The 19346-nt window shown below is 42.0% G+C and overlaps 1 protein-coding gene across 2 annotated transcripts in view; it reads right to left on the bottom strand.

Moving 5' to 3' along the window:
• The window catches only part of DIXDC1 (DIX domain containing 1), a 231373-nt gene that overhangs the window by 44581 nt on the left and 167446 nt on the right, over window positions 1-19346 (bottom strand). For both annotated transcript variants that reach the window (XM_040325415.1, XM_040325416.1), the window contains exons 7-11: window positions 17638-17783; window positions 14396-14485; window positions 14255-14308; window positions 9695-9745; window positions 1508-1612 (exon numbers count right to left, since the gene is read on the bottom strand). In XM_040325415.1, coding sequence (XP_040181349.1) covers window positions 1508-1612; window positions 9695-9745; window positions 14255-14308; window positions 14396-14485; window positions 17638-17783 — 446 coding nt within the window. The remainder of the gene's footprint in view (window positions 1-1507; window positions 1613-9694; window positions 9746-14254; window positions 14309-14395; window positions 14486-17637; window positions 17784-19346) is intronic.

Below are 19346 nucleotides of genomic sequence, written 5' to 3'. Positions count from 1 at the left end.
AAACTATGTAATTTAAATGACTTGCGAATTAGAAAAATCGCAACGGCTCAAATGTGCAATAGAATTCGCAGCAGTGCGAACCTAGCCTAAGGGTGCTTATACATGGCTTACAACAAGTGATACAGATTCAGGCCTAGCTTCTAGGCATTGTGGCATTAACATCAGAGAAAAATAAGCTTTTCCAATCATTGTCAGTGCATTAATAAATGCACAGGGGCAGATCCTCAAAGAAATTACGCAGACGTATCTCTTGATACGCCGCGTAATTTAAAATTTGGCGCATTGTATCTTTGTTTTGGTATCCACAAAACAAGATACGACGGCATCTGTGTTAGATCCGACAGGCGTACGTCTTCGTACGCCGTCGGATCTTAGATGCAATTTTTCGGCCTCCGCTAGGTGGCGTTCCCGTCGTAATCCGCGTTGAGTATGCAAATTAGCTATTTCCGGCGATCCATGAACGTACGACCGGCCGTCGCACTTTTTTACGTCGTTTCCGTACGGCTTTTTCCGGCGTATCGTTAAAGCTGCTATATGGTGGCGTACTCAATGTTAAGTATGGCCGTCGTTCCCGCGTCTAATTTTGAAAATTTTACGCCGTTTGCGTAAGTCGTCCGTGAATGGGGCTGGACACCATTTACGTTCACGTTGAAAACAATGACGTCCTTGCGACGTCATTTGGAGCAATGCACCCTGGGAGTTTTTACAGACGGCGCATGCGCAGTTCGTTTGGCGCGGGGACACGCTTCATTTAAATGAAACACGCCCCCTACCCGCCCAATTTGAATTCCACCGCGAGAGATGCACTACGCCGCCGTAACTTACGGCGCGAATTCGTTGAGGATTCAAACCAACTCAAAGTAAGTTACAGCGGTGTAGCGTATTTGACATCTGAGCCGGTCTCAGCGTATGTATGTGGATCTGCCCCACAATCTTTTACGATGTTTTGGAAAATCTTTGCCTTGCTTGAACAACCGTTTTGTCTTTTCTATAACGAAAAAAGAACAAATCACAGACAGGTGTTTCCACATCTATCAGTCGGTTTTCTCAAGGAGATATCTGCAGATTCTAAAGGTAGGGCGGTTCCAGCAAGGTCAGGCAGATTTTATACTGGACAACTTTCTCAATAAGAGATTTGCTTGTCAATGTAGTTACTAAAGTCGCTTTCTATACAGGTTAAGCTGACCATTAACTGAGTGAAATTTGCCTAGTTCAGCAGGGACCAGACACATTTCACTGTGTCTGGTCGTCCCTGCTTGACCAATGTCATTTATTCGACTTCTGTTATAGAAACATGCTGTAAAATGGCTGTCAATCAGAGATTGCAGTCGCTGTTCAGTGTATTCTGATAGGGACCGGTCCTTTCAGAATGCAATGTCCTGGCGGGGTGAGGACATTTCTCCATCTACTAGGTTTGTGTAGATATTGGATTGATTGAGCAAAAAATAAATAAAAAAATACTTATTTATTGCCAGCGTTAGTCTTTCTACAATATAATTAAGCTTACATTTTGGTTATGAAGTTCATCCTTGTCCATGTTCGCCCTTAACAACTCCTGCTTCAGTTGAAGAACAGCGCTTTCTTGCTGAGCCATTCTCTGCTGCAAGGCATCCTGATAAACCAATAAATAATATACATTACATAAACATAGTGGTAGACATTTTTTGTGTTATTACATATCATTTTAAGGTCCAAAATAAAATACAGCTGTCAAAATTGCTATTTATTGCTAAATTAAATTTATACAGCTAGTCAGAAGTGAAAAATAATTTTCATGTGGTCCGTTTTCCCTCGAGAAAATAATTATACCCAAGTTTCAATTTGCTTTAGATTTCTGTTGACCTGAACTGGTAGTTACCATCGCAAACTCACTTATGTAAAAAGTAATGGAAAGCACAAGAAATGCCGCGGACACATTTTTAAGCACACATTGCTCCTATGGGTACTTTAATGCCCCGCACACACGATCAGAATTTCAGATGGACTTTTTCCATCTGATTTTCCGATCGTGTGTAGCCCCATCTGAGGTTTTTCATCGGAAATTCCGAAGAAATTCCACCTGAGTTTAGATGTAGAATATGTTCTATTTTTTTCTGATTATGACTTGGCCGGGCAAAAGCCCGATCGTGTGTACGAGGCATTAGATATCACAAGGACAACCTGATGGGTGAAGAGCACACACTTTATGTGGCCACTAAAATAATAAACTGTATACAGTCTATATCAGAAGATTGTTGCTTAGAACCCCAAGAACCCTAAAACCCAAGGCACTTATTTTTTTGAATCTTAGGTTCTGACAATGAAGTCCTGCCCCATCCTACACCTCTCCCTTGGTCAACTGGAATGATGGGTAGCCCCACTGATCAATACTGAGGTATGGGAGTTGTAAGAAATCAGACCAGAGCTCAGCTTTCAATGCTTAAGTCAAGGTTTGCATAGTAAAGCATCCAGGGATTTGAGGCTCCAATGATTCTGGCCTTATTATAGCTGACAAAAAAAATAACAGGTTTACTTTCATTCTGAGAAGAAGATGGGCTCACTGAAAACAATGAAATGTGTCACTAAGAACAATTGGTGGTGACACATTTGTCTGTCCTGAAACAACCTGCTATGCCAGCAAATAATGTCATGTTGTTTCAAAATAGTTTAGAAGGCGTGGAAATATTAATTCCTTTAGCTTCACAGAGAAAGGTACAGAAAAAACTGCTTCCCTGGAAAATTTCCAATGGTTAGCACCTAAAGAGAACCCATGAGAAAAAGCCCTACAAAGTGAAATCCCCAGTGAACCTCACATAAGATGCTCAGTTTGGGTATGTTACCTGCAAAAGACTGGGCTATATGCAGTGACTCTTAGTTCTTATCGTAGAATAATTTAAATGGCTACCAACAAACCTGTACACACGATCGGAATTTCCGATGGAAAAAGTCAGACGGACTTTTCCCATTGGAAATTCTGACCGTGTGTATATGCCCCATCTGACTTTTTTCCAAGGAATTCCGTTGGCGTTTACATAGAGAACATGTTCTCTTTTACTCCGTTGGAATTCCGATGTGAGTTTGGTCGGACAAAGGTCCGATCGAGGGTATGGGGCTTAAAAGGGTCATGCACCATTTTTAGCAGCACAGTGTACCACAGTGCAAGGTACATTACTGTGCAATGCGGATCGCAGTGATGGGGTGCCAGACACTGTGTGCATAGTGTGTTAACATGCTGCGTTAATGCACACTTTACCACAAGGCATAAGTGTGAATAGGCCCTAAAACATATTTCCAGGCTAACAACAGAACAAAAAATTAATCATTCTGCAGTAGAATTTATAAAAAAAAATGCTTTTGCTGCAAAACCCAACGTCTGTCCTCTGCAGAAAGTCTGCTCATCCACTAGATTTAGCTCCCCTTTTGGGTTAAATGACAGTCAGAGTCATTCAACCCATTTCCTGTGAGCCCAGACTGTCATGGACACATCCCTTTGGAGTGCATCATTACATTGGCCTGGCCTGGGCTCACATCTGATGCCTAGTACACACGATCGTTTTGCTGTGTTTTCCTTTGGCCGGGAAAACCGGCCGTGTGTATGATTCTTAGCAGTTTCCCCGGCAGGAAAACTGCGGTTTAAAAAATTAGAACATGTTCTCTTTTTTCTCGCCACGAATAGCAGTGGTTTTTTTCCTGCAGTTTTCCTATGGGAAACACTGCGAGGGAGCATACACACGGCCGGTTTTCCCGGCCAAAGTTCTCCTGGCAGTTTTCCTGTTGGGAAAACCAGCCATGTGTAGGGGGAAAAGGGACCGAGCCAGTTCTCGGTTTTCTCCTCGGTTTTACCGGCAGTCTTTTGACCGTCGAGAAAACCGATCGTGTGTACTAGGCATCTCAGCTACTGCTGCACCAAAACAGTACTCGTGCATCATAACGTGAACGCCATTCAGTGCAGGAAGAAGGAATGTTCATCTCTGGAAGGATAATGTGACATCACCGGAATATCCAGAAGACTGCTGGATTTAAGTTACATTTAAAAAATTTAAGGAAGCATAAGAAAGGGAGTGGAGTGGGAGGTTAAGAAAAAGGGTCAGTAAACTATAAAGATTGCAAAAAAAAAAAAAATTGTGATAAAGCCAAGTGATGTGTAGAATGAGTGCTAATGTACGGGATGTACAGTTTTGAAATGCTTTATGGTTAAACGGAAAAAAAATATGTATTGCTATAATCACCATCATCATATTTATCATCAAATTTGGCTATAAACACATCAGGATCAGGTGGACAGAAAATAGTTGTAGGATGGTCACACACACTGGCTATTTCATACCAAATATTTGTAAATCGGATATCAGAAGGTCATAGAAGCTGCCTATTCTAACTTAAGGAAAGTCATAGGGCAGATCTGGATAAAACAGTCTAATCTGTGCCATGAATTAGTCCATGTATTGGCACTTTTAGTATCAGCTTTCCTTGTCAATAAGATCTAGATAATTATTCACTGGTTTCTCAGGTAATTCAATGTTGCAATCTCTTCAGCCCTTTTGCAGAGTGCATAACATAAATGCTTAACGCAACATGAATAAAAGAGGTATTGTAAAAGTGCCTAGCAATCAAAAGGGTTGTCCTTAGTACTCAAATGCAAAAGAACTCAAACTCAACACCATAAGGTACAAGAAACCATGTAATGATCTCCACCACCTGGATTCTGTTTAGATGACCCACGCTCTGTGCTATCCTCCAATTTGCTTGTAATTGAGGGTTGGTGAACTGGGAGACTTTATCTACCATCCCGGTTTGTTTCAGAAAATGACAACCTGCAACCAGCTATCTTTAGTTCCTGGCATGCATTGGAAATCTGTAGACCCTGGTGCATAACGGAGGGACCACTGGCTCTCTATCCCAGTCTTCGGGACCTACCTCATGGAAGCCATCAAGACCGTTTGGTTAACCTGCGAGATCCTGCTGCATTGATCTAGGTCTTTGAGACCACAAGCCCATCTGACCCACTGTTATATAACAGATGAGTCCACCTCACATGGTAAGGCCTCGTACACACGACCGTGAAACTCGACGGGCGAAACACATAGTTTTCCTCGTCGAGTTCCTTGTTAGGCTTGTCGAGAAACTCGACAAGTTTGCTTTGCGTACACACTGTCAAGACAAAATCTCCTCGTTCTCAAACGCGGTGACATACAACACATACAACGGCAGGGGAAGTTCGATTCCACTGGCTAAACTCTTGGGACTGGTTTTGCTAATCTCATGTGTTTGCGTGTTAAGTAAAAGTTTGTTAAGAGACGATTTGCACTTTTCAGTCTGTTACAGCTTGAAAAATGCTACTTTTACTCTCGTCTCATACTTTATATTCTGAGCAAGCGCGGGTTTCTTAGCATACACACGCTCGAGTTTCTCGTCGGAAACCAGCCCGTCGAGGAACTTGACGAGCCAATTTGAGACTCCCATCGAGGAAATAGAGAACTTGCCCTCTTTTTGGCTCGTCGAGTTTCTCGACAGTTTCCTCGATGAAAGTGTACACACGACCGTTTTCCTCGGCAAAAAAATATCTCCCAGCAAGTTTCTTGCTGGTTTTTGCCGAGAAACTCGGTCGTGTGTACGAAGCCTCAGAGTACCTCATCTTTTCTTTCTATGAAGTAACCTTGATCTCTTCAGTCAACTGGCTATTCAGCATCCAGTGTTGTCACTTGGGAGAATCTTTTTTCACACTGTGTTCATCACATATGGACTTTCACATTATTGTATTCAGTTGTGTGTTCCATAATTTATATACTTATATTTAGTATATCCATATTCTGTGTTTCATAATTTTTACATTTACATTGATTATTTCATTATTCTGTGGTCACTCTAACTAGTTTACGACTTATGACTATTCAGCGCTGCACTATTTATTCTTTTTTTATGTAATGATTCCACCTATGGCCCTCCACCATCCCTGAACTACCAGTTTGCAGCAGACCTTTCGGTTAAGAATGTAAATTGAAGTTCATGTAACTTCAGGACATTTAACAAGCATAACGCAGATGACTAATAAGAACATCTCAGCAGTTATTTTTACTTTTCTGGTGTGAAGGTGAGTCAATGGTGTAGGAGGAATCTGCTTTCTTGTTTAGCACATACATATGTGTCACATTCTCCTTCTTTGACAACAGAAGCAAAGCCAAATAGTAAAGACATATGCTGCATACAGCTGAAGCACTACAAAAACAATCTTGTTCTTTATAAAGATCCTAGAAAACAGAGGATACTGAGCACCACATAACACAAGCTATTCTGGCACATTTTTAAAGTCATGAGATGCCTCCAGACATGAAATTATTTTTGCACCAGAGACAGTTTTGGCCAGATTGGGAAATAATCTGTAAGTCTGTATGTACTCCCCAAACTTGAAAAACATTCCATACCGGACCTTTTCAGAAAATAATAACAGTTGGTTGGATTTTCCCAGAGAACTGCTGGGATAGTTTACCAAGTCTCCTCTCTCTTCTCAATAGAAAGTATTTTTAGCTAATTTGAACATTTGTTTATAAAAAGAGTTTTCATATGAAAGGTCCTTTTGCAGTCAGATCATTCACAGACATATCTGACCACCATTCCTTTAACCAAGTTAGGAGGAGGATAAATCAGTTTAGTAAACTGTAAGAAAGTGAAAGCAAGAACAGCACACATGATGCCTGACACCCCCCCGCCCAATGGGTGTCACCCTGGGTGGACTGCGCAATACCCGCCCCCCCTGTTGGTAAAAACAAATCTTGGCGTATAACACGTACGCACTGTGTTATAAGCCGATAAATACGGTAGTTCATCAGGGTAAACATCCCTACTTGTAATTTTCTTCCCATTTTCGTTAAGGAACGAAAACAGATTGGATTTTTGTCATAGTCTTCGTCAGTGGATGAAAATGTGCTGTACTTTTAGTTTAGTTTTCGTCACTGTAAAAATGTCACTGACAAAAATCTTTGACAAACGTTTTCGTGGACGAAATTAACATTAGGAAGAAGGTGAGATCAAGATTGAACTTTTTGGCCTAAAAGCAAAACGCTATGTGTGACGGAAAACTAACAATGCACATCACCCTGAACACACCATCCCCACTGTGAAACATGGTGGTGGCAGCATCATGTTGTGGGGATGCTTTTCTTCAGCAGGGACAGGGAAGCTGTTCAGAGTTGATGGGTAGATGGATGGAGCCAAATACAGGGCAATCTTAGATAAAACCTGTTAAGAGTCTGCACAAGACTTGAGACTGGGGCAGAGGTTCACCTTCCAGCAGGACAATGACCCTAAACATACAGCCAGAGCTACAATGGAATGGTTTCGATCAAAGCATATTCATGTGTTCGAATGGGCCAGACAAAGTCCAGACCTAAATCAAATTGAGAATCTGCAGGAAAGACTTGAAAATTGCTGTTCACAGACATTCTCCATCCAATCTTACAGATCTTGAGCTATTTTGCAAAGAAGAATGGGCAAAAATGTCACTCTCTAGATGTGCAAAAAGACTTGCAGCTGTAATTGCAGCGAAAGGAGGTTCTACAAAGTATTGACTCAGGAGGGCTGAATATAAATGCACGCCACACTTTTCACAGATTTATTGGTAAAAAATATTGAAAACCATTTTTAACCACTTCCTTACTGGGCACTTAAACCCCTTCCTGACCAGAGGACTTTTTGCGATTCGGCACTGCGTCGCTTTAACTGACAATTGCGCGGTCGTGCGACGTGGCTCCCAAACAAAAATAACGTCCTTTTTTCCCCACAAATAGAGCTTTCTTTTGGTGGTATTTGATCACCTCTGCGGTTTTTATTTTTTGCGCTATAAACAAAAATAGAGCGACAATTTTGAAAAAAAAAAAATATTTTTACTTGTTGCTATAATAAATAGCTCAATTTTATTTTTTTACGTTTTTTTTTTATCCTCAGTCTAGGCCGATACGTATTCTACATATTTTTAGTAAAAAAAAAAAATCGCAATAAGCGACTGGTTTGCGCAAAAGTTATAGCGCCTACAAAATAAGGGACAGAATTATTATTATTATTTTTTTTTTTTTACTAGAAATAGCGGCGATCTGCGATTTTTATTGGGACTGCGACGTTATGGCGGACACATCGGACACTTTTGACACGTTTTTGGCGCCATTCACATTTATACTGCAATCAGTGCTATAAATATGCACTAATTACTGTATAATTTTTTTTTTACTAGAAATGGCGGCGATCTGCGATTTTTATTGGGACTGCAACGTTATGGCGGACACATCGGACACTTTTGACACATTTTTGGCGCCATTCACATTTATACTGCAATCAGTGCTATAAATATGCACTAATTACTGTATAAAAATTTTTTTTTACTAGAAATGGCGGCGATCTGCGATTTTTATTGGGACTGCAACGTTATGGCGGACACATCGGACACTTTTGACACATTTTTGGCGCCATTCACATTTATACTGCAATCAGTGCTATAAATATGCACTAATTACTGTATAAATGTGACTGGCAGGGAAGGGGTTAACACTAGGGGGTGAGGAAGGGGTTAAATGTGTACCCTAATTAGTGTTCTAACTGTGGGGGAAGGGGGGTGACTGGGGGGGGTGACCGATCTGTGTCCCTATGTACAAGAGACACAGATCCGTCTCCTCTCTCCCCTGACAGCACCGCTGTCTGCGAGAGCCGGGAATTAGAGATGATCTCATATGTAAACATATGAGATCATCTCTCATTGGCCGCACAGATCGCCTAGGAAACGGCCGCTCCGATTGGCCGTTCACGGCGATCTGTGACTGGCTGTGTCCAAGGGACACGGCCAGCACAGCAGTTCCCCGCTGCGCGCTCGGGATCGCGCGCGGGGAACGCGAAAAGGGGCGGCCGTAAAAACACGGCCTCCCAGAGAAGTAGAGCCACCCTGCGGCCGTATATAGTCGTACGGCCGTCGGGAAGTGGATAATTTTCCGTCCAATTCACAATTATGTGCCACTTTGTGTTGGTCTATCACATAAAGAGGTATAAATACTTTTTCAAGGCACTGTATGTACAGTACCCTGCCAGGCCATCTCACAAGCCATGACATGTGTGTATTGCATAGAGAAACACAGATGATGTCACTGGTACTAAAAAAAGGATATGTACCAAAAACTTTTTAATAATTTAGCTAGCCTGTTAATGGGGGGAAAAAAGTTGAACCGGGGGAAAGCAAACTATAAGAATATCAAACTTTAGCTCTGAATTTACAGTAAGTACATATTGGGGGTTATTTACTAAAGACAAATCCACTTGAAATTGCACTACAAGTGCAAACTACAGTAAGTACATATTGGGAACAGAATTTTAGCTTGCACATGATTGGATGAAAAAATCTTTCATCCAATCATGTGCAAGCTAAAATTCAGTTTTTTATTTTCCTTGCATGTCCCCCTCGGATCTACAGCGACTGCACTTCCAAGTGCACTTTCAGTGTAATTTCAAGTGGATTTGTCTTTAGTAAATAACCCCCAATATGTACTTACTGTAGTTTGCACTTGTAGTTTGCACTTGTAGTGCAAAGTGGATTTGCCTTTAGTAAATAACCCCAATTGTGTGTTTTTTTTATTAATTCCACATCAACCTTCAATAGCTAATAAATAAAAAAGCCGATTTCTGGATCAGATGTACAGTTAGCACATTCCAAAAACATATATCTCATGATTCAATTTACCTTGATTGCTTGGAGATTCCGATTTTCTTGTTTGCAATTCTGGAGTTCTTTCTGCAAAGGGATCAAAAATGGTGTAACTTATTAATCTCTTCCATACTGGGAGGAATACTACTTGGTGCACATTATAGCTGGACGGCATTTCACGTTAAACTTGTTCTGTTCTTTCTTTTTGGTACTGTGTATAGAGCATAGATTTTTTTTTTTTATGTGTGCGCAGAAAGTACAAGCTCAGTGTTGATGTCAAGTATATTTCTGTATGTGGTCCTGAATTTAACATAATCATATTTCTAAAAGGTCAACTACAGTAAGTCCCCTACTTACGAATAAGTTTGGGAGCGTTTCGTAAGCCCAACCTTTTCGTAAATCTAACAAAGATCAGTGCTTGCAGACAAAGGCTGTGATCGCTGATCAGTGTGTCCTGGCGGGGGGAGTCCCCCTGTCAGAACACAACAGCACATTAGGGGAGATCGCTGCACCAACATTGCTTGTGTAGGTATGGCGATCTGTCAGTTCTTTTTTGTTCAGCCCGATGGGTTAAATTAAAAAAACTGTGCAAGCACGTTCGCATCTTTGAAAGTTCGCAACTCGAAGGTTCTTATGTAGGGTTATTCCTACCTATTAAAGTGAATCTGTGCTTTGTCTATGTAGGCCCAAGCAACAGGTTTACTTTAACCACTATAGTCCCGGAAGATTTGGCTGCTCAATGGCCAGGCCTTTTTTTTGTGTCGTTCAACGCTGTACCCAAACAAAATTTATTTATTTTGGTGGTATTTGATCACTTCTGAGGTTTTTATTTTTTTGTGCTATAAACAAAAGAAAAGTGTCAATTTTGAAAAAAACACAATGGAGGTTTTATTTACGGCAAATCCACTTTGCACTACAAGTGCACTTGGAAGTGCAGTCGCTGTGGATCTGAGGGGAAGATCTGAAATGAGGGAAGCTCTGCTGATTTTATCATCCAATCATGTGCAAGCTAAAATGCTGTTTTTTATTTTCCTTGCATGTCCCTCTCAGATTTACAGCGACTGCACTTGCAGTGCACTTGTAGTGCAAAGTGGATTTTCCTTTAGTAAATAACCCCCATTATTTTTTACCTTTTGCTATAATAAATATCTACATTTTATTTTAAAAAACTCATTTTTTTTCTCAGTTTAGACCGATATCTATTCTTCTACATATTTTTGATAAACAAAATCGCAATAAGCGAATATTGATTGGTTTGCGCAAAAGTTATAGCATCTACAAAATAGGAGATAGATTTATGGCATTTTTATTATTATTCTTTTTTACTAGTAATGGCGGCGATCAGCGATTTTTATCGGGACTGCGATATTTCGGCAGACAGATCGGACACTTTTTTGAGACCAGTGACAATTATACAGCAATTAGTGCTATAAAAATGCATTGATTACTGTATAAATGTCTCTAGCAGGGAAGGGGTTAACACTAGGGGGCGATCAAGGGGTTAACTGTGTTCCCTAGGTGTTTTCTAACTGTGGGGGGATGGGACTGACCAGGGGAAAAGAGATTAAAGTCTACTTCCACACTTGTGCGACTTGAAAGTTGCGTGATTTTTTGATTTTTCTGCGACCCCCCCCGCGCGCGATTTTGCTGCGACTGTGAAGTGACTTGAAGTCGCATCGAAGTCAGACCAAAGTAGTGCAGGGACTACTTTAAAGTCGCTGCAACTTGAAAACGCACAGATATGAATGGTACTCATTGGAAATCATGGGGTACGACTTGTAAATAGCAGCGTTTTACTGCCGACGCTATGGGCGGCTCAGTGTGAAAGGGGTCTAAGAGTCAGATATTTTTTCTTTTTTTGCTTTCTATAAATATATATCAGAGTTTCCATGGAAGCCCTAAAAAAGTAGAAATTTTTACAGAAGTTGTTGTAAAGGCAAAAGGTTTTTTACCTTAATGTATTCTATGCATTAAGATAAAAAACCTTTAGTGTGCAGCAGCCCTCCTAATATTTACCTGAGCATCTCTATCCATTGATATGCACGAGTGCCTCAGCCACCTGGGACTCTCCCTCCTGATTGGCTGAGACACAGCAGCGGCGCCATTGGCTCCCGCTACTGTCAATGAGTCAGTTAGTCAAGTCAGGCAGCCAATCAAGAGAGAGAGGGGGAGGAGTCGAACCGGTCTAGATGGACACACGGAGCTGCAGCTCAGGTGCCCCCATAGCAAGCCACTTGCTGTGGGGGCACTCGTCAGAAGGGAGGGGCCAGGAGCGCAGACGAGGGACCCGAGAGGAGGAAGATCCATGCTGCTCTGTGCAAACCATTGGACAGAGCAGGTAAATATAAACATGTCTGTTATTTTTAAATAAGTTTGCTAAAACTCAATCTATAAGCAGATGTTATTTTTCCCGAAAACCCCCCCCTTGAAGTTGCCTTTTTCAAACGTTATGGCAGATTAAATAAAGTTCAGGCTACGAATTGATCAGACAAACACAATGACGGCGCAAAAGAGGGAGCTTTGAACCACAATACCACAAAAAGTTGACAAATAAATTGTTATAAAAAGGGAAAGGGAGGAAGGGAAACAAAAAGACCAGTAACTGGATAATAATAAAAAGGATGGTAAAGTCCCAATATTTAAAGTTCGTATATAAACAGTTCAAAATGAAATATACACCGTGGCAGCACTTTGGAGAGTGAAGCGAGACTCTGTAATAGCAAAAACAAAAAGAAAAAATGCACCTACTAAGTGCAGTATGTCTGATAATATGGAATTTATTAATTCATTAAACGAGCCATATTGCTACTCACTAAAAAGTAGTACAAAATGCGCTCATAAAAAGGGGAATTGTAGTCACTGTAGATCGTCAGCCGATGATGGTGGCTTCTCTGGTGAAGATATTGTTGGTTGCTGTCCAGGAAAGAAGCGAGGCAGAGCACTGCGGGAACAGCGAATCCCGGAAGTACCTGTTCGGCGGCGTGCTTTCGGCCTGGAGCGCACACGGCTCTTGGCGACAGGAAGTGACGTTAGACAGGGGCTCGTAGTGATGACGCGTTTCAATGCTTCCGCATTTTCATCACATCTAATGGGAGGAGGAGATTGGCATACTTATATATACTCTGTAGAACGAGATGGGGTGTCCTTTTCCCGAACACATCCAGCCTCCTCTGTTGCTTCACATTGAAAGGGGCACCGACAGGAGCCCAGCTGGTGCTGACAGAGAGATACCCAGATCCCCCCCGGACCTGCTGGGACAGGCTGTAGAGCTGGACAGCAACCGACAATATCTTCATCAGAGAAGCCACCATCATCGGCTGACGATCTACAGTGACTACACTTCCCCTTTTTTATGAGCGCATTTTGTACTACTTTTTAGTGAGTAGCCATTTGGCTGTTTTAATGAATTAATAAATTCCATATTATCAGACATACTGCACTTAGTAGGCGCAATTTTTTCTTTTTGTTTTTACAAATTGATCAGCAATACCATAATAAAGACATAACTCGCAATAAGAAACTTTAGAAAAATAGTGGTGGCTAAGGCATAGTTTTAATCTTGCAAGCCTCGTACACACGGCCGAGGAACTCGACGTGCCAAACACATCGAGTTCCTCGGCCAGTTCAGCACTGAAGCCGCCGAGGAGCTCGGCGGGACGAGAGCTCCCATAGAACAACGAGGAAATAGAGAACATGTTCTCTATTTCCTCGTCGAGCTCCTCGTCGGCTTCCTCGGCTGAAAGTGTACACACGACCAGTTTCCTCGGCAGAATTCAGCCAGAAACTCGGTCGGAAGCTGAATTCTGCCGAGGAAACTGGTCGTGTGTACGGGGCCGCACTTATTAAACATGACCAAGTATGTTGTTAAGGAGATCTGGTGTTTTCCTTTAGCTCATATCACATTATGAATGATTGGATGTCAGTAACTACTACTACACCGTTTTCCTCGACAAAATCCATCCAGAAAATTGGTGGCAGAGCTTTTTTGCTGAGGAAAACGGTCATGTGTATGTTTTTCGTCGAGAAAACTGTCGTGAATCTCAACGAGAAAAAAAGAGAACATGTCTTTTTTATCTTTGGGAGTCTCAATTTTCTCGTCGTGTTTCTCGTCGGGCTGGTTTACGACGAGAAACGCGTTCGTGTGTATGCTTAGAAACCCGCGCAAGCTCAGAATAAAAGTATGAGACAGGAGCGCACCTTCGGTAAAAGTAGGGTTTGTAATGTAGATAGCACATTCGTCACTCTGTAACAGACTGAAAAGCGCAAATCGTCTCTCACCAAACTTTTACTTAACACGCAGTAACATGAGATTAGCAAAAGCCGCCCCAAGGGTGGCGCCAGTGGATTCGAACTTCCCCTTTATAGTGCCGTCCTTTGTTGTTGTACGTCACCGCATTTCAGAACGACGAGATTTTGTCTTGACAGTATGTATGCAAAGAAAGATTGACAAGATTCTCGACAAGCCTAACAAGAACCTCGTCGAGGAAATTGATGTTTCATTTACGACGAGATTCTCGGTCGTGTGTACGAGGCCTCACACTTACTGCAAAAAAAACTCATCCTCTCTAACTTGTAGGTGTTGCAGTAAGGACTCACCTTCAGACACTGGTTCTCACTCATACTCTGGTCAAGGCGACTTTTGATGATGACCTGAAATGCAGAAGAAGTGAAGTTCAGCAATGATGGAAGGTGGTGGAAGACTTGCAGAATAGTGAAGCAAGTACAGTATGAACTCACCAGTTGTTCTTCTGGGCACGCCCCGTCTTCACGCAAAGAGAATAAGCTCTCTTGTTCGTCTTCGGGAAGCGATCCATTTAATAGCAATGCCTGAAAAGGAAACCCAATCCTGTAACCACGGGAGATAATAAAGCTGGGATATTGTTACAGGCTGCTATATGAATACAAATAAAGACCCATTATTAAGACTGAGCTACAATGTGTCTGTGAATTACACGTTATACAATGTTCCTATGCACATTTTAAAGTGTAATAAACCTTTTTTTTTTTTTGTAGATAGACTAAAATAGGAAAGACTAAAATATGTTATTTTTGCTGCCTGTGTCCTGCTGCAAGGAGTTCTCTATACTTGCTGTTTTGAAGAAGCGACAAGAAATCAGAAAAATATTTCTATTCCTATTTTTGTCTCAGTGAAAATGGTCACCAGGACTAATAGAAGGGTAATTCTCCCCAGCAAGGACATGGACAGCAATAAAAACTTGACAAAGGGTCCAACTCGTTTGCTCTGTCCAAGTCTTTACATACTTTACCTGCTTTCCCTGTCAGTTAGCAGAATGAGATCTATAGTGCTCGCTAATGAGGACTTAAATAGAATGTCACCGATTTAATATCATATAAAAGGAAGATGTTTATTCTTCCGTATTTGATCCCTGAGGAAGTCACATGACCAGTGAAGCAACGCATCGGGGGGAGTCTTGAGACGTCACTTCCGGTGTCCTGCCGAAAATGTTCCCCCGGTGGATTAGGACCCCCTGTACAGCACAGGGGCGGCACTTGCGCAGTACGAACCTCAACTGAGTCTCCGAAAATGGCCAAATATGTAGAGCTGAGAGTCAGCTCTACGCGGCGCCTGCGCAATCACTATCACACATCTAAACAAAGGGCCAGTGTACTGCTTTTGAGACTTTAGGAGGCCGGACTGTGGCCAGTGAGAGTAGAAAATGCCCCAGCATCCATGGGAGTCTGCAATTTCTCTGGCTTGGTGGTCAGTGGCATTCAACAAAATGTGGTTAGTAGGAGGAGGAATAGTGCCCCATCATTGGTATTAGTGGCAGGAACCGTGCACCATCATTAGTGTCAGTGGGAGAAATGATGCCCCAATGTTGGTATCAGTGGCAGGAAGGATGCCCCATTGTTGGTTTCAGTGGAGGAATTTTGTCTAATGTTGGTGTCATTGAAATAAATAGTGCTCTATTGTTGGTGTCAGTGGAGGGGTGGGGAGATTGGGGGAGAATGGTACCCCACTGTTGTTGTCAGTGAAAGGAATGGTACCTCATTATTGGTTTCAATAGAGGGAATAATGGCTCAAGGGCAGGACAAAGGCAAACAAAGGGCCACATCCGGCCCTCGGGCCACAAATTGGAGACCACTGCCCTTGATATGAAGTTACCAGAAACATTTTGTTAGTCGAGTGCTAACACTTTGAAATCTGCAAAAACAAATAGTGAAATTCACAGCAACAAACAATGGAAGAAATTGTCTTTCACAGAGTTACTGGCATTTGTCATAGGTTAGCAGCTACTGAAGACCACTTGAAAGAGCAAGTGTTTGGGGGGTGGTCGGAACACACGTCTGAGACATATTTTTACCGCCCCCAACTACTCCCCTTTATGCTGCAAAAGCAGTAGAAGGTGGAGCACATAATTTACGGCCAAAATGCTTTCCTTGCTGAATACAGCTCATTTAATAGAATAGGGGCGCCTCGCAACTGCCCCTAAACTGCATGCAATGCAATTGGTTGTGGCACACTAGTGCAGGTCTTAAGGGGTTAAAACAGGCGGTGAGGAGCCAATACAAAGCCACCTTAAAAAATGTTTTCCTCAGTTTAGGCCGATACGTATTCTTCTACATATTTTTGGTAAAAAAAATCGCAATAAGTGTTTATCGATTTGTTTGCGCAAAATGTATAGCGTTTACAAAATAGGGGATAGTTTTATTGCATTTTTATAAAAAAAAAAATTTACTACTATTGGCGGCGATCAGCGATTTTTTTCGTGACTGCGACATTATGGCGGACACTTTCGGACAATTTTGACACATTTTTGGGACCATTGTCATTTTCACAGCAAAAAATGCATTTAAATTGCATTGTTTATTGTGAAAATGACAGTTGCAGTTTTGGAGTTAACCACAAGGGGCCGCTGTAGGAGTTAGGGTTCACCTAGTGTGTGTTTACAACTGTAGGGGGGTGTGGCTGTAGGACTGACGTCATCGATCGAGTCTCCCTATAAAAGGGATCACTCGATCGATGCAGCCGCCACAGTGAAGCACGGGGAAGCCGTGTTTACATACGGCTCTCCCCGTTCTTCAGCTCCGGGGAGCGATCGCGACTATAAACGAATAGCCGCGCCGTCGTCCCGGATCGCTCCCCGAGGTAAGCCGCCCGCCGCGGAGGGGGTCCCGATCGGACCCCCGACCCGCTAGAAGGCAGGGACGTATATATACGCCCATCTGCCTGTACGTGCCATTCTGTGGACGTAAATAGGCGTGCGGCCGGCGTTAAGTGGTTAATATACAGTAAAACTTTGGTTTGCGAGCATAATTCGTTCCAGAAACATGCTTGTAATCCAAAGCACTTGTATATCAAAGCAATTTTTTACAGAGTATAAAAGGGAAGAGAGGCACCTCTAAGTGTAGCAATAAGTGGCTAAACGTTGTACCTTCATTAAATGTAACCATATTGCTACACTTAGAGGCTCCTCTCTTCTTTTTTATACTCAGTTGTGACATGACACTCCTCTTATATCAAGACATCGCTTGTATATCAAGGCAAAATGTATAAAAAATGTTTGCTTGTGTTGCAAAACGCTCTCAAACCAAGGTTTTACTGTACTCAGTTCAGTCCACTGTACCCTCTCAGTTTGACATGCCTGCTAAAGGCTGTTTTAATAATTTAAAAGACTTGCCTGAGAGCTTGTTGTAGCACAAGGTGTTTGCTATTATCTCTGCTAACCAGAAAATCCTCCTTTATGTACATCTCAGTGAGAATAATTGTACCAGCGGACCCCTTGTGTGCCTCCTTACAATCCAAGCACATTTAGAGATATGAACAATGGTCTTCCTGAGTTATGACGACTGCACTGCTCATTTCCAATGTAAAATTGTTCTGTTATGATTTCCCTATGCTTTTATTCTATAGTTACTGTAACACTAGTTTACTTAGAGATTTGTTCAATATATAGATGTAGAGACAAGTGGACAAGCTGTTTTATAAGAGCCCGGTGAAGACAACAGATGCATACCTGCAGGCCAGATATCATTTTCTTGGCTTCCTCCATTTCCCTCTCTAGGTGATCCTGTTGCTCTAGGAGATGGTCCTCCCATGATGTATCTGGATACATGGCTGGGTTAATCGCCTGGGATTCTGGTGGAGGTATAAATGATTCATCTGCAACCAAAGCAAAAACAGAACATACAATACATGGAATTCATTTACATTTAAAGCATAACTCAATGGAACAAACCAAGTACAGTTGAACCTTGGATTAAGAGCATAATCCGTTCCAGGAGTATGCTCGTAATCCAAAGTACTCGCATATCAAAGCGAGTTTTCCCATTGAAGTCAATGGAAACAAAAATAATTTGTTTTGCATTGACTTCAATGGGATGCAATACCGAATGCGGCCAGAGGACACTTCGGCTCGTTACCCGCACCCCCGTACCTCAGGCTAAATGAGGTACTGCAGGTCAATGTTCGCCTTTTCTCGGCTCCTTCGCCCCCGTACCTCAGGCCAAATGAGGTACTGCAGGCCTATTTTCGGCTCTGCTTGGCTTCTGCGCCCCTGTACCTCAGGCCAAATGAGGTACTGTAGGACTATTTAGCTTGAATTCTGCTCGTCTTGCGAGTCAATACTCGCAAAACGAGTCAGAATTAAAAAAAAAAATACCTACACAGCTCTTCACTGGGATCAGTGTATTGCTTTCTCTACCTTCTCCTCCTAAATTGTATTTATTATGTTTTTTTTATATCTATACACAAATGTTTTGCTTTCCATTTCTATTTTAAACTGAATGGGTTGTTTTAAAGGTGAGGGATGACATATACTTTAAGGGTTGTGCAAGGTAAGTGTTCTTGTATAAGTGTTATCTGCAGGGAAGTTAGAGCGGAGTTCCACCCAAAAGTGGAACTTCCGCTTTAAGCAATCCTCGCCCCCTTACATGCCACATTGGGCGGGTGTGCTTAGTTTTGACATTGGTATTGATAATTTTATATTGGTTGTGAAAAATGGTTATGTGTAAGCCCAAAAGCAGCCCAAAGGGTGGCGCCATTTGAAAGGAACTTCCCCTTTATAGTCCCGTCGTACGTGTTGTATGCCACTGCGTTTTTTTGCATGAACGTGTGTATGCAAGTCAGGCTGGAGAAGAATCACGTTGAGAAAAATTACGTTTTTTTTTTCCTGCCGAGAAAAATGTGTACGAGGCATAACAATTACTGCTAACCCTAACGATTACTGCTAATCCTAATGATCAAGGCTAACGCAAAAGCCAACGATTACCACTAAACCTACCAATTACTGTTAACCCTAATATTTAACCCTATCTCTAGCCCTTAACCCTGTGACCCCAGGAATGTCCGTGACAGTCGGGTCTCCCAGACCTGGCGTATCACGGATCAGGGTAAAGAGCCAGTGACATCAGTGCTCATCCATGCCACTACAGTGACTATCAGTGCCTCACAAATGTGTAATAGGTTGTCAAATTAGATTTGAAATGTATGTCCCTAGAACACCTGATGGTGCTTCCTGCATGTTGGGCCTCTGTTTGTGGCCAGGCTGTGTAAAAGTCTCACACATGTGGTACCGCCATGCTCAGGAGGAGTAGCAGAATATATTTTGGGGCATAATTTTTGCTACGTATATGCTGCGTTAGAAATATCTTATAAATGGACAACTTTATGTAAAAAAAAATGTGTTTTCATTTTCTTTACACATTTTCCAAAAACTTGTAGAAA

Source organism: Rana temporaria, chromosome 10 (genome assembly GCF_905171775.1).
Source record: "Rana temporaria chromosome 10, aRanTem1.1, whole genome shotgun sequence".
Classification (NCBI taxonomy): Eukaryota; Metazoa; Chordata; class Amphibia; order Anura; family Ranidae; genus Rana; species Rana temporaria.
Note: the sequence above shows the minus strand (reverse complement) of the source record. Positions and strands in the feature narration are given on the sequence as shown.